This window comes from Mesocricetus auratus, unplaced genomic scaffold (assembly GCF_017639785.1).
Source record: "Mesocricetus auratus isolate SY011 unplaced genomic scaffold, BCM_Maur_2.0 Super-Scaffold_100027, whole genome shotgun sequence".
Classification (NCBI taxonomy): domain Eukaryota; kingdom Metazoa; phylum Chordata; class Mammalia; order Rodentia; family Cricetidae; genus Mesocricetus; species Mesocricetus auratus.
The window spans coordinates 14208409-14224242 of NW_024429208.1; the positions used below are offsets into that span (position 1 = coordinate 14208409).

The 15834-nt window shown below is 44.2% G+C and overlaps 1 protein-coding gene across 3 annotated transcripts in view; it reads right to left on the reverse strand.

The window, feature by feature from the left end:
* Positions 1–2525: 2525 nt before the first annotated feature.
* Positions 2526–15834, reverse strand: part of Ipmk (inositol polyphosphate multikinase) — a 40770-nt gene continuing 27461 nt past the window's right edge. For all 3 annotated transcript variants that reach the window (XM_021227547.2, XM_005070779.4, XM_040732432.1), the window contains exons 5-6: positions 12290–12371; positions 2526–6876 (exon numbers count right to left, since the gene is read on the reverse strand). In XM_021227547.2, the coding sequence (XP_021083206.1) occupies positions 6263–6876; positions 12290–12371 (696 nt within the window). In that variant the 3' untranslated portion in view covers positions 2526–6262. The remainder of the gene's footprint in view (positions 6877–12289; positions 12372–15834) is intronic.

Sequence of the window (15834 nt, forward strand, 5' to 3'; positions counted from 1 at the left end):
TTATGATAAGACAGGGCTGCCCAATGAAACCAAGGACCATGAGAAGGCAAGGCGGGCCTGGGCAGGTATGTGGTCTGAGGATGGAGCCTGTGGCTGGATTGTGTTGTGGCCTCCAACATCAGAGCCCCTCTCCAGTGCCATCCCAAGGGGACTGACTTGGTGACCTATACAACTCAAATGGAACTGTGCAACCTGTTTTCCATGTTCTGGTTTTCATTTGTACCCTAGGCTAACCAGAGAATGTCCTGAGTTCATTGCTCCACACCCCAGAGGGCAAAGCCAACTGTCCATCTCCTATTGGAGAGATTTAAGTGGAGGCCACAGGAGTAGATCCGCCCACTTATCTTAAGCCATGCTGCAGAGTTAAGCTAATTATGCTTGGATGGGATGCAGTGTCAATTACTGCTGGAGTGGCCTGGCCCACCCAGTACCTGAATTGTTCTCTCCTCTGACTTAACCCCTATTGAGCTGGGATCAACTACTACAGTCACCCATCTGCCCAAACGATGATCGCCCCTGAGTCTGTGCATGCATGAGTCTCCATAGGAATCCTAGCCCACAGCGACCTATGTGACACTGTTCAGAGCTGACCTGATTGATGCCTCGCACACAAACTGCAATTGTTCCCAAAATAAATGATTCCTTTTTTGTCAATTTTATTGGCATGCCTGCCCCATTTGGGGGGGTGGTCGGGAGTTCAACTTCCAGAACTGCAGGGAAAGAATACCGTAAGGGATTTTGTCAGTTTTATTAACATGTAATAGTTTTTTGTGTGTGGGGGGTGGGGGTGGGAGTGGGGATGTTGGTTACAGGTATACTTGCCCTTTCAGAGCAGGGAAGTGGGTGTCTCTCTATTGTTCTCTGACTTATTGCCTTGACACAGGCTCTCTCACTGACCTGGAAGTTCAGTTTTTCAGGTAGGAAGGCTGACAAGAGACAGGATCTGCCTATCTCTGCCCGCAAAGCTAGGATTATAAGTGCCCGAAGTCACAGCTGGTTTTCAGTTTTACACTGGTGCTGGGAATTCAAATTCTGGTCCTTATTGCTCACATAGCACTCTTATCCATTGGACCATTCCCCCTCCCCCAGCCCCTTAAATAATAATTGTAAGGACTGCAGGTGTAGCTCAGTGGTCGAGCACTTTTCTAAACAAACATCAGGGCAATGGAACCAATCACCCAATGGTAATTTACATCGAAATCAGCTGTGCCATGTTTGGATGTCCAGGATGGTCTGGTTCACATAGAACTCGCTCCTGAACTGGCAAGGCTGTCGGCAATCATAGAACAAAGGCCAACACACAAGTCCCAGCACACCAAGCCTACACAGCAGGGGGTAGTGCCAGGGTCTGGACTATTGCTGTAGATTTCTCTTGCCCTACCAGGTCCAACAGGCGCTTTAGTCCCAAATGAACAGACTTATATTAAACTGTTGGCTGATGACTAGGGTTTCTTATTGACTAGATCTGTTTTAATTATTAACCCGTTTCTATTAATCTATGTATTTCCATGTGATCTTGACTTACCAGATAATGCCCGCATCTGTTTCTCCTTTGGCTGGCGACTCTTTCCAGCACTTCTCTGCCTATCTTTCCCAGAATTCTCCTTGTCTCCTAGCCCCACCTATCTTCCTGCCTCTATTAGCCAAACAGTGTTTTATTCATCAACCAATAAGAGAAACATATATACAGAAGGGCATCTCCCATCACAGGACAAAGTTAACAATCCTACCTTCCAACTGAGAAGAGCCGGCACTGAGCCATTGATGGCTGCACCGGATCATGTCTCAAAGCTATTCTGTTTTGCTAATTTGTTTGATATGGGGATGGGGTTGTTGCTCTGTGGCCCTGACTGGCCTCAAACTTGTAGTTATCGTCCTACCTCAACTTCCCTGCCTATTTCTTTTAACCAGCTCTGGACAGGTAGCCCCTCTGTACTGCAATCTGCACACCCAGGAGGTGGTGTTCATGTCTTGCTGCATACAAGTGCAATCCCACAACCAGCTGTACCACAGACACAGACTCAGTCAGAATTTTCTCAGCAAACCTATTATCTTCATTTTTGGTTCACTTCAGCATTTAGTCTTCATACTTAGCTTGTGACAGGGACTATGGCAGGACTGATATTCTGCTCTCTTCAGGACTTGAACAGCCAGTCTTAACCAGCTAAAACAAAGACTCACAAAGTATTGATTTAATTTGGCAAAGGCAGGGAGATCTCTGAGTTTGAGGCCAGCCTGACCTACATAGTGAGTCTATCTCACAAAAAACAAAACAAAACAACAACAAAAACCCATAGCATTTTCACAGCACCAATTTCCCAAAGGTTCTAGTTTGTATGGTAGGAAAAAAAACGCATTCATACAAATCGATTCTACTCCCCCTCACTCAGCAAGCAAGCTTCTCCCAACTCTGCCATCTTCAAATCCCTCCTGGTCACGCCATGTTTATGCCACACAGCCCAAACATTTTCTGAGTGTCTTTTACACCATAAGCTTGTTCAAATGTGGTAATTAACAAATGGAACTCCAATGCAAAACATTTTAATAAGTTGTCGGATATACAGTTATTAGAATTATCTAAATATCACTTATAAAAATTGGCATATCACATTAAATGATTCTAGAAACACAATGATGACTCTTACACTCCATATCCTGTCAACGGTACAAATTACAAACCCTGAAAAAGAAAAATAGAGACATTCAGACATTTACACCCAAGTACAGCAATACATTCATTCATCAAGTATGGGAGGGCTGGCACCGCCACCTGTGGTTACTGTGGACACAATTTGGGTGCCATTTTCGACGGTTTTATATGTCTTCCAGTATAGATCCAACAGCAGAGTATCTTCATATGCCTTTCCCCTTATCTACAGGGGATCACAAACCCTATCTTCAATAATTAAACTCTTAATCCTGTAAGTGGACACCAAGCCAAAGTTTAACCACATTTTTAAAAATGTAAAAAACAAACAAACAAACAAAAACAACTTTGACTTTCTACTAACTTAATGGCATGAATCATGGTGGCTCTTAATAAAGCTAGCAGAACAAGTTGGAAGACTTTCAAAATTGCCAGCAAAGAAGCCGACTCCTTCTCAAAATACCAGGATTTTATGTTATAATTCAATTACTTTGAAGCAAAGAAGTAACACACTGGCGATTTAAAATCTGAGGTCTAAAATGTTCACACTAGTAAGGGGTAACCGCAGTAACACTATGCTAATATTGTTCTAGAGGTGAAGCTACACATGCCTTCACGAGCAAAGGTGGAATTTAAAATCGTTTTATGTTATCTCTAACTGCCACCCAGCTGGAGAGTCAAGTGGAGGTGACAGTTCTGCCTCACCAACCTCGCCTCACAGCCCAAAAGTCAAAACTTATCTGCCTTGTTTGTAACTCAGTACTTACCACTTAGTCTCTACCCGAACGCTATCCTTAACAGCTTTCAATGCAGGTGTCTGCAGATCTCTGTGTTAAGGGAGTCCAGTCCCTAGCAGCCACTCCAGCTAGTTAGACTTGACTGGTTCACAGATGTACACTTGAGAGGGGTTGGAAATGCTGGACAAAGCGGTGCGGCTTGGTGAAGGAATCTGAGTGGACTGAGGGGCCAGGTCTCCAGAAACTACCCTGAGGGTAACTGCATTCTAAAAAGGACTTGCTGTTTCCAGGCAATTAAGCTATTGCAGGGGGAGACAGAAAGGGGCAACGCAGCCACAAAGAGACAAGAACGTCAAGGTCAGGGGTCTGGAGACAAGGGCAGCAGTGTAAATGGCCGGTTAAACAAAGCAAGTTTAAACATCAGACCTCAAGAGGCTTGTTATTAACATTGGGCATTCAAAGGACAGCCACAGTGCTGGTCATTTCCCAGTGCAGTCCTCCCTCTTGCCTACACATTCCAAATTCAAAAATAAATGAGAAAACTGCAATTGAATTATGGAAATTCGTTTTCCCTCAAATGTTATAAAAATTTGATAGCTCATAGGCCCAATGGGTAGAGCATCGATGTAGAGAGATCACAGACCTCTAAATTACAGGACATCACAGTTCAGAAAATAGTTCTTACTCAGTTGAGCAGCCTGCAGTGTAGACAGGCAGGGTGCACAGGCCCCGTTCAGGCACACAAAGCAAAGCATCCCAACCTACTTTAATTCCCCGGCTGTCAAGAGTCTCTTACACACATTTTCAAAACGCTCTTGAAAGACTATTTAAATATTTAGCAACAATTATAATTTATGCAACTTCCATCCATATTAAAATAATTAATGTAAATACTTTATTATAAAACTATTTTACAATTTAAACTTTTTATTTGAGAAACGTATTCACATCCATGATTTCTTAAAAGTCCTTTCCATGAGTGCATCCCATAAGAAATACACTAAAATCATGTTGGGCGGGGAGGGGCTAGCATTCCCATCAGTCCAAATCATCTCATTTGCTTAGCTCTTAAGTACCTGTGTGTTCATATATGCTTGGCTAGTGATGGATGCCCCGTCCCCAAAGTGGCAAATCTCAGCATCATCTTACAATACAGGACAGACTAGAAAACACCACAGGTTGGTTACATAAACACATTGATCACATCATCAAAAAGCATAATCGAAAAGCAACAGTGGTAAAATGTAAACAAGAAGAAATGAATGTTAATCCCGTCCCTGAAAAGCAGAGATAAGAATCACTTCCTGTTTTATTCAGACAAAACCTAGTCTTCAGAAAGGCAGGATGCTGGCTTCCAAAATGTTTCAAATAGCTGTAGATGAAGACTTTTACTGAGCTAAAGTGTGCCCAAGGCTTTGCGTACTTGAGTTGACTTACCCATCATATGTATGTAGCCTGACACCATCCCAAATTGCCTCTTAAGATTAAATAGTGTTCCCCAGATGAGCTTGAGAGTTACTGAATCACACCATAAGAAAAAAGGTAAGACTCGGCTGGGCGGCGGCGCACACCTTTAATCCCAGCACTCGGGAGACAGAGGCAGGGGGATCTCTGTGAGTTCGAGACCAGCCTGGTCTATAAGAGCTAGTTGCAGGACAGCCTCCAAAGCCACAGAGAAACCCTGCCTCGGAAAACCAAAAAAAATTTTTTTACCAATAGATAAGTAGCTAACTTGAAAAAAGGTGGTGGGTGTGAAATAAACATAACACTTATAAATCTATTTTTTCCAGGAGAAGTTGCCTGCCTTTGCTCTGAGTGAAATTAAACTATGATTCCTTTGTTAGATGCCACAGGAGTGAGACCTAGGTAGGATTCCGGTCTATATCAGGCACGGCATTCTGTCACTGCCTAACCAAATTCCAAGAAATGCATCTATGCTAAGGCCTGAAAGGAAATGGGGATGTGTTTTTTGAAGATGGAATTTTTTCTTAATGGAAAGACTCTCAAAAATGATTTAAAGAAGAAATAAAACCAAGTCTCCACCATCCACCTCTCTGAAGCCACAGATTGGCGATAAAAGCATTGCTCTTCATGGCAGTTTTCACAACAGAGCAAATGAAGACTTTTTCATAAATAAAATCCTTGAGAAAAGAAAAAGCAATTTGTTCTTTACAAATCGTCTCTCTTCTCCTGACCCTAGGGAGGAAAAACTTGTACTCTTGATTCCAAGGTTGCTGCTGCCGCCGCTGCGGCCAGTCGTGCGCCTCGGCTCACCCATCCCACGGAGGGCAGCACTGAGCACAGAGGCGGGACTGCGGGAACCCTGCTGGTGGAACGCACCCTTGCAAGCACCTTTTCTCCACTGTTCTCTGCTGTTTAACGTGGAGCCCACACAGCCTCGGTTCTGTGTTAAATGTTCTCTGGTTTTAGGGAGCTCGGGCACACTGGTCCTGGTGGAGACACCCTGCGCTTTCCAGATCTTAAGGTAGTCTGACAACGCCATAGTGTACATCCGGCTCACCGGCAACGCTGGGTGGACAGAGATTCCATGGTGACTGCCTTACGCAAAGCTACAGGAATTCTGAATGACTGAGTAATGGTTTGCACTTTGTAAAAGTGTTACAGCTGTTTACTCCCTGACCCACACATTCCCTGCTCGACGTTCCTGTTCCTGTTTCTTTATGCTTCATAGTTTTCTAATGAGCAAATTAGTATTCCTGAGTAAGAATATAAAAAAGTTAACCTTCTACCAAAAGTATAAAGACAAATAAAACGTTGACTCACAATACAAACTTTTTTACAGAGCATTACAGGTGCACAGCTAATGCCTGTGGCTCTCCGCGGTTTTGGCCCACTCCTTCATAGACTGCCGTGATGCTCAACTGTCTAAAATACTCCGAAGTACAGCAATCAAATGCTTCAGACCGTAAACATAGCCCTCATCTACTGTGTTGCTAGGGAACACATGAGCAAAGTCTATCATCCGCACTTCTACTTCTGTGATCTCCTGAGGACCCGCAGGAAGGTGGTAGAACACCTTTTCCAGTTGGGAGAGGACGTTTCCGTTCAAATGTTCCTGGGACATGCTTTTCCATCCGTTGTCTTGCTCCAGAGTCTCAACTTTCAATGAAGTCTGACTGTGGTGCTTTTTGGAGTACAGCTTCCTGTGTCTTGCGTACACCTTGGATAAGCTTTTGCCTACTGATGTCCCATTGGCCGGGGAGCCGAACAGGTGATAGTTGTTATTGCACTCCAGTGCGTCTGCGTCCGACAGGTGGCCTTTGGAGAGGAACTTCCCTGCCAAAGTTCTATCATTTGATTTTGTAGTAGCTGGCTGAGATGAACCTTCATAAACAAACAGTAATGAGCTTGCATAAAAGTTAAGCTGCTTCTGACTTTCAAACCACTGGAGAATCTTCTCGACCTTCTGAATACTGGCAGCAATCGCATCTTTTCTTAAACAGAAGCCATTGTGGAAAAACTTGGAGACACCTGTAAAGGAGACACATCAGTTAGGGTCAAACTGTGCGGCGGCCACTTGTAGAATAAGCTCACAGCAGATACAATTCCTCACTCTGCCATGCCATGCCTTCAAGCTAATCAAATCATTAACTCCTCAGTGAGTGACACCTAGTAACACAGACCATAATGCTCTGATAAAGAACTCTTAATAGAACCAGGCAGCGGTGACGCACGCCACACCTTCAGTCCCAGCACTCAGGATTGAAGGCAAGCAGGTCTCTGTGAGTTTGAGGACAGCCTGGTCTACAGATTGAGTTCCAGGACAGCCAGAGAGAGCTGTTACACTGAGTAACTCTGTCTGGGGTGTGTGGGTGGCGGGGTATGACTCCTAATAAAAATTACTCAATTGATACCAATATTCCAAAATTAAAGCAAAATTCCTACTAAGACAAACACTCGTTGCAGCTAGACAGGTGGTTTAGCTCTTGCTATAAATGGCATTGGTATTGAGAAGGAACGCTAAGGCCTGGGGTGCAGGCCCGTGCCAGCAACGCAGACGGCCGAGGCAGGAAGATTACATGTTCAAGGCCTGCTGGACCACAGTGAGCACAGGCCAGAGTGGGGAACTTGGTGAGTCTCCGGCTCAAAATTAAAAGCAAGAAGATGGCTAGTGTTGCATATTGTGACAGAGCACCTGCCCAGTATACACTGGAAAAGGAGAGAGGAACTGAGAGAGGAACTGAGAGAGGGGGAAGGAGACTATTAGCCCTCTTTTTAATCCACACCTTAATGGGCTGAACAAATGGTTGAGCAACTAATCACTGGCCACTCTTCCAGAGGACTCAGGTTCATGCCCCTGTACCCACATGGGCTCACAACCATCTATAACTTCAGTCCCAGGGATCTGATCCCTCTTCTGGCCTCTGAGGGCACCAGGCAGGCATGCACAAGGTGAACTTACACATATATAGGGGGGGAAATCCATACATCTAAAATAAAAATAAATCTTAAAAAAGTAAAGTTACACTGAAATATTTAATCATACTTGGGAATGTACAGGTTCGGCAACTTGCTTTTATGAGACACAAACTGTTCAGAAATGAAGTTAATCATCAAGGAAATGCAGATCAAAATAACTTTGAGCCTTCATCCTACACCAGTCAAAATGCCAAGATCAATAAAACAAACGACAGCTCATGCTGTCAAGGGTATGGGAAAGAGGAACACTCATTCATTGCTGGTGGGAGTGCAAGCTTGTACAGCCACTTTGGAAATCAGTGTGGTGTTTCCTCAGGAAGCTAGGAATTGATCTACACCAAGATCCAGTTATACCACTCTTGGGCACAAGGATGCTTCATGTGTTTCCTCAGGAAGCTAGGAATTGATCTACACCAAGATCCAGTTATACCACTCTTGGGCACAAGGATGCTTCATCTTAACAGCCAGAAATCAGAAATAAACTAGGTCTGTCAACAGATGAATGGATAAAGAAAAATATGATAAATTACAAAGTTGAGTATTACTCAACTGTTTTAAAAAAAATGAAATCATTAAATTTGCAGGTAAATAGATGGAGCTAGGGAAAAAAAATCATCCTCAGTGAGGTAACCCAGACCCCCAAAAGACAAACATGGTATTCATTTGTTCATATGTGGATGTTGGCTGCTAAGTCTTCAGTAAGCGGGCTGCAATCCATATAATCACAGAGGTTAGGTGTACAGTAAGGGACTAGGGAGGAGGTTGGGTCACCCTAGGGTGGGGAAATAGAATAGTTATAGATAGGGAGTGTAGTGTTTGAATGGGAATGGTTCCATAGGTTCATAGATTTGAATGTTTGGTTATTAGGGAGTGGCACTATTAGGAGGTGTGGCCTTGTTGGAGGAAGTGTGTCACTGGGGGTGGACTTTGAGGTATCAAGAGCCCAAGCTCAGCTACAATGTCTGCCTGAATGCTGCCATGCTCCCCACCCTGATGATCATGGGCCAAACCTCAGAAATTGTTAGCAAGCCCCAACTAAATGTCTTTCTTCATAAGAGTCGCCATGGTCATGGTGTCTCTTCATAGCAACAGAACAGGAGGATCAAGTGGGGGGGAGGAGGGAGTGGGGAGGGGAGACAGGGACTATGGGAAGAGACAGCTGAAGTTAAGGGCCATTTGAAGGGTTGTATGGGAATCTAACACAGTAGATGTTTCCTAAATATATTATGAAGGTGATCTACACGGAATCGTCAAATAATGGGGAGATGGAGCCCCAGGTGGACATCTCTCATCACCAAATGAAGCGTCCTGTTGAAGAAATGGATTACAACTAATTGAGTTGTTGACCAAAGGGACCCTCATGGGAACCCCTCAAGCAATCCAGGCTATGGCCAAGGCTATTGGTTGCTACCCACAAACTGATGGTAAGGCCTATTGCTGAAGTACCTAAATAAGTCGCTGAACATGCAGAAGTTGAGCTGGTCCCTACCTAGAGCCTTCACCCCTAATGACTAGTGCTCATGGTATGGGAAGGTACACTGCATGCTACCAAAAGAGAAGGGTAAACCCCAACCCAGCTATAAACCCTTCGATCTATAAGGGTGGACTACCTTCAAAATGCACTAATGCAATAGTGGCCTAAAGATTATGGGACTAACCAATTAATACCTGAATTGAGTTAAGGCCCACTCCACGAGATGGAACCCATCCCCAACATGGCTCAGGTGGCCAGGAACCAGACTAGATAGGCCAGGAATGTACGGGTAAACCAAAAACTACTGTTCTGTTAAAGAGTCGGAGCAATGAGATGACACCTAGTGACAGGCTGCTATATGTATACATCAGTGTCTTGCTCAACCATCATCAGAGAAGCTTTTTCCTGCCATAGATGGGAGTACAGAGAGAGAGAGACTCATAGCCAGACAGTGTGCAGAGAGTGAAAGACCTCGGGACACTCAGCCCTAAATGGGATTCTCCATCAATTCCCTCCCCTCATGTACCAGGGAATTCTGTGGAAGTGGAAGAGGAGAGGAAAGAATATAAGTGTCAGTGGGGATGGAACACACCAAAGCAACAAGGCCTTCAAAATACAGCATATGTGAACACATATGAGTTCACAGAAACTGCAGCACACACAGGACCTGGCCTGTACAGGTCTGGGTCTCATGGGGCTTCCAGCGCTGAGAGGGGACGTGAACACAAGCCCATTACTAACACAGAGGCTATCTCCAATTGGTAACTGCTCTCAAAAGAAAAATTAGTTTTCTCCAGTGGAGTCTCACTAGATGTACAAACCACTCTTCAGGCCAGGCCCCATGCCCAGCAGGAGATGCCAACACAAAACGAACTCAATGGCATTTTTGGAGGGTCTTTGTCTCATAATGCTTTGTCAGTGCCTTTCTTTCTCTTTACATTATTGGTCCTTTGCATATATGTTATTGTTTCTGGGTTTGTTTTTATGGGATGTGTGTGTGTGTGTGTGTGTGTGTCTGTCTGTCTGTGTGTGTGTGTGTGTGTGTGGCCGCATGCCTGTGTGAATAAACGTGAATTTTTTTGTTTGCTTTTGTTTTCCTATTCTGGTTTGTTTTAATTTTATCTAATTTTACTTTATCGCTTCTTTTCTTTTGTTTTTTTTTTAGAGGTGGGGTTTCTCTGTGTAGCCCTGCCTGCCCTGAAACTCACTCTGTATAGACCAGGCTGACCCCAAACTCAGAGATCCACTGCCTCTGCCTCTGGAGTGCTGGGATTAAAGGTGTCCATGACCACTACAGGTCTATTATTGTTAATTTTAGATGCCTGTTTGTATCCTAATAAGAAAAAGGAACGGTTTGGATTTAGGTGGGTGAGAAAGTGGAGAGGATCAGGGAGGAGCTGGGCAAGGGGAAATCAGAATCAGAATATGTTGAATTAAAAAAATGAAAACTCATTTTCAATTAAAGAAAGAAAAAGAAGAAAATAAAATCAAATAGGATCAAACTACAGCCCGGGACACAGGGGTGGGGAGGTGGGGACGGGTGTGTGTGTGTCTGTATCTATATATTTCTTAAATAGTCAAATTAAGTACCAGCTTGCTTTGATTAAGTATGTAAAAAACAGTAACTAGCCATTAAGTTACACCGAAGATATGTTTTCTGTACCCTCCCACAGGTTCTACATTGCAAGTCAACTTTTCATAGAGCCAAGAATCACTGTCTTCAGGTTTCTATTGCTATGAAAGACACCATGACCACGGCAACTCTTAGGAAACATTTGATTGAGGCTTACAGTTTCAGAGGTTCAGTCCATTGTCATCACGGCGGGGAGCATGGCAGCTATGAGTAGGGTGGTATGCAGGCAGACGTGGTGCTGGAACTGAGAACCCTACATCTTGACCAAAGGCAACAGGAAGGGAACTGACTCACTGGGCATGGCTTGAGCATATATGGGACTTCAAAGCCCACCTCAACAGTGACACACTTCCTTCAACAAGACCTCACCTACTCCAACCAGGCCATGCCTCGCAATAGTGTCACTCCCTTTGGGGTCATTTTCTTTCAAACCATCACAAACACCTAATGCAAAACTATTTTCTAAAAGACAGGTGTCCTTTTGTAATGTCTGGATCACCAGAATTTTACAGAAGCATATATGTTAATGGCTTATGAAGACCTCCCCACCTGCTTATTCATCAATAACCATAGAAGTTTCAAAGCTACACAGCAGAAACTAAAAGAAGACACTCCACATGAAACAGCACCTTCAAGTCTCTTGTGTGATGAGCAATTTATGTATAATTAACACTTAATATACTTTGTTAATTTATAATTAAATCCCAGCACTAGGGAAACAGAGGCAGGCAGATCTCTGTGAGTTCAAGACCAGCCTGGTCCACCGAGTTCCAGGACAGGCTCCAAACCAATATAGAGAAACCCTGTCTTGAAAAAAAACAACTTTGATACTGAGGACTGAGGTGGGGCAATGGTGTTCAGGTATTTGTACTTTAGGAATGCACACTGCTACAAGCTAGCTCTGTGATGACTCCCTAAGACCCCATGTTAAATACATGGTATGAGGCAGCTGTAGGATTTTGAGAGGTGGGCTAATAGTACACAGGTCATTAGGGGTCTCCCTGCCTCCTGGTCACCAGAGAACAGAACAGATTTGCTCCCCATGGCTCCTCCAGTGACGTGCCCAAAGCAAAGAAGCCACCACATACACACTGAAACTGAACCAGAATAAAGGCTTCTTCCTGGGTGGGCTGTCCTAGAGATAAGACACTAACGAAAGTGTAAAAGGAAGGGGGCACTCATAATCACACTTGGCGTATATTAGGGTCCAGGGATAATGGTAAACCTACTTCTGTCTATTTAGGTTGCTTTTTTTAAGTTTATGAGTTGAATCGTTTTTCCACAGGAGAATCAAAACAAATGCAATGGAGAAGCATCTTGCTAACTGCAATAGCGAAGCGTTCACTTTCGGCACTCACCTTCCTTTAATGTCTCTTTTGTTAAGCTTCTTCCGTAGTGCTGGTTCTGTGTCTCGTAGCTGTCAGAATGAACATGATAAACCTGTCAAAATAAAAGAGCAGTGAACATTCAAACACGAATATGGGTGCCCTTGGCCATGCGGGGTGATTTCACGGCTAGTTACACGAGCCCTCATGAGCATGTGAAGAGACATACTGTCACATGGTCACACCAGCAGGGCTAAAAGAGCACCTAGCATTCAGGTGCTCCACTTCTGAGAAGCTGCTAAGAGTAACACAGATTTTCAATATGATAGAATTGCCTTTTCCAACCCATCAGAATCAATCACAAATTTATAATAGTGCCAAGATGAAAGCATTTCCTAATATTGCAAGTTTAGCCAAGCTTATCGTCACATGCCTCAACACTTGGGGAAGCGAAAGATTAGAAGTTCAAGGTCACCCTTGGCTACACAGCAAACTATATGAAACTGCCACAGAAAAAGAAGTTTTGAGTGAAGAGGAGCTGGAATATAACTCAGTTATACTTTCCCAGCACGCAAACAGCCCTGGGTTCACTCTCCAGCCCCAATAAAAGCAGGTGTGGCCACAGAGGCCTGTAATAGCAGCACTTGGTATGAGATAGAGCAAGAGGATCCAAAGTCCAAGGTGAGTTCATCCACACAGCAAAGATGCCAAGCTGAGACACAAGAAAGGCCATCTTCAAAAAACAAAAGCTTCCCCCAAAAGTGCTTTTGCTACAATGTCTTTTATCATTATTTCCATCTAAAATTATTCTAGAGTCAGGTAGGATAGGTGGTGGTGCATACCTTTAATCCCAGTTTAGGGGAGGCAGAGGCAGAGAGGTCTCTTAAGTTCCAAGCCAGCCTGGTCTACAAAAGAGCTCCAGGACAGTCAAGGCTACATGGAGAAACCCTGTCTTGAAAAACCAAATAAATAAATAAAAACAAAATGGAAAAAATTAAGATCATTCTAGAGTCATTAGCACATGCAAACAGACGAGAAAAGGAAATGAGCTGAAGACATGGCTGAGTCCTTAAGAGCTCGAAGTCCAGGTGTGGCGGTGCGTCTTTATACCAGCACTCGGGAGGCAGATGAAAGATCTCTGTGAGTCCAGGCCAGCATGGTCTACATAGTGACAGAGGGCTATGTACAGAGACCCTGTCTGAGGAAAGGCGGAAAACCCTGTACTGTTCTTGCAGAAGACCTGTGCTCAATTCCCAGCACCAAACTGGGTGGCTCTCACACCCTCCTGCCACTTCGACTCCAGCATCAGAAGCCAGGGACCTGCTCTCCTGTGCACCTATCCTCCCCGCCCCCCACACACAGTTTGATTGGCTAGAACATGCAACAGAAGCAAAGACAACACCCCCAAGACCTCCAAAATAACTCAACACAAAAGTGTTAGCAACTATACTAAAGACAACCGCCAACTAAAACACAATTACAGTATAACCACCACCATTTTTAGACCATAAACACTAATTCTAAGGCTCACATAGAGCCAGGCACAGGTTCATGCCTGCAGTCCCAACTATGAGGGAGGCCCTAGCAATGGATTTGTTTCAGCCCGAGAGCGTTAGGTCAACCTAGGCAGCATAGGGAAGGGCCTCTGCACAGAAGGTAAAAGAGAGAAGATTCATCAGGGCAACAAGAAGAATAGGGATGCCAAGGCTTTAAAAAGGAGGACTAACAGTAGTATATTGTCTGATATTAGAACACATTTGAATCAAGTACACGTGAGACTTTATGTAACAAAAACTTAGCTCACTGTGAAAAAAATGGACCATTCATTAAGTGGTGTCAGTCTAGTTAAGAAAAAAGATGCCACAATAAATCCCAAACACATCCAAGATCAAAATATACAACAACAATAATAATTAAAAACCCCAAAGCCCTCTCTTCAAAGATCAAAGACTAATGCTTGAGGAACTGACTAGTACAGAAATCTCCATGCCATATAATGCAGCGTTTCTATACTGAAAAAAATCTACATACAAGTAGAGAAAATCTCTGTGAAATTTCTCTCTGAACACAGTGCACGATCCCACTTCAAAAACAGAGCAACTGAGACTTCACAGAAACCACACAGCCCTCATTCTTATTAAAGCAGAGTTCCTGCCCCCAATTCTGACCAGCAAATCCATCTAAGACAAGCCGTGGGTCGTGACCCCTTTGAGGTCAAACAACCCTTTCACAGGGGTCACCCAAGACCATCAGAAAGCACAGATATTTACTCTAGAATTCACAACAGTAGTGAAACTACAGTTAGAAGCATCAATGAGTGCCTGTCTGTGGTGGCATATGCCTTTAATCTCTGCACTTGGGAGGCGGAAGTCCAGTTCCAGGCCAGCCAGGGGGTACACAGTGAAACCCTGTCTCAAAAACACAACAATAACAAAGAAGTATCAATGAAAATAATGTTATGGTTGGGGTCACCACAGCATGAGGAACTGTATTACAGGGTCACAGCATTAGGAAGGCTGAGAACCACGGGTCTAAGACATTGACAAGTGCCAGGCCAGGAGCAAAGCTCCCAGCTAACGACTGCCTCAGCCATCAAAGCTGTAGGCTCACATAAGCCTGCACTCCACCTCACAGACCTGTGCCGGGACAAACCGCACAGTGGTACAAAGAGGCAGACCCACCCCTGGTTCACTGTAACATGGTAGGTAATAACAAAGCCTGGAAACAATCGTGGAGCCACCAAAAGGAGCATGCTCTGTTATGGTGTGATACTACGAGCCACTGAGACCTTGGGATATGTTAAATAGGAAAAAGAGCAAGACACAGACATTTTTGTGACTAACGAGAGAGCTCTGTCTGGTATAGCAACAAAATGACTTTACACAGGAAAAGGACTGCTTTGGTTTTGAAGGGGAGAAGGTTCAATCTGCAACTCAACAGCCCAGCATGGAAAACATGGGTTTTGGTTTTGGTTTTTACAACAAACAACAACAAAAGCCCATAACGAATAGGCAGAAGTTGAATGAAGAGAGAGAATCGGTAGTATAAGGTTTGAGAGCTGGGAGGGAAGGAAAATCAGGGGACACAGGGAGAGCTCCCTTTAGGCTGCAAACCCCATCCTAAGAGAAGGGAAGAGAAGACTGGAGAGCACGTGAGGGGTCAGGAAAGAACTCTGTGGAGTTGACTCGCTCTTTTGCCTTTAGTGAGTTCTGGAGCCACACAAGTTGTCAGGTTTTCGTAGCAAGTTCTTCTGCCTCGTGGACCATTCTGCCGGCCCCTTTTCGTCTTTTTCATATGCTTTATTGATCAAAATATCAAGTCCAGCACGGGATCACTGGCACATTAGCAGTCTCCCACAAAGCTTTCTCCCAATGCCCGTCTAAGACCGAAAGGAAGACCATCTCATCTGTCACTTGACCACGCCTGCAAGCTGAGATCATTGGGCACATCTACACACGCTGTTGGTTTAGAGGACCACGTGCCACATTACTTCCCAGTTGTAGTGACTTCTGCAAAGTGGTTTCAGTAATCTTTCCTTCCCAGCATATGCATTCTGGTACTTGTGTTGTGACATCAGA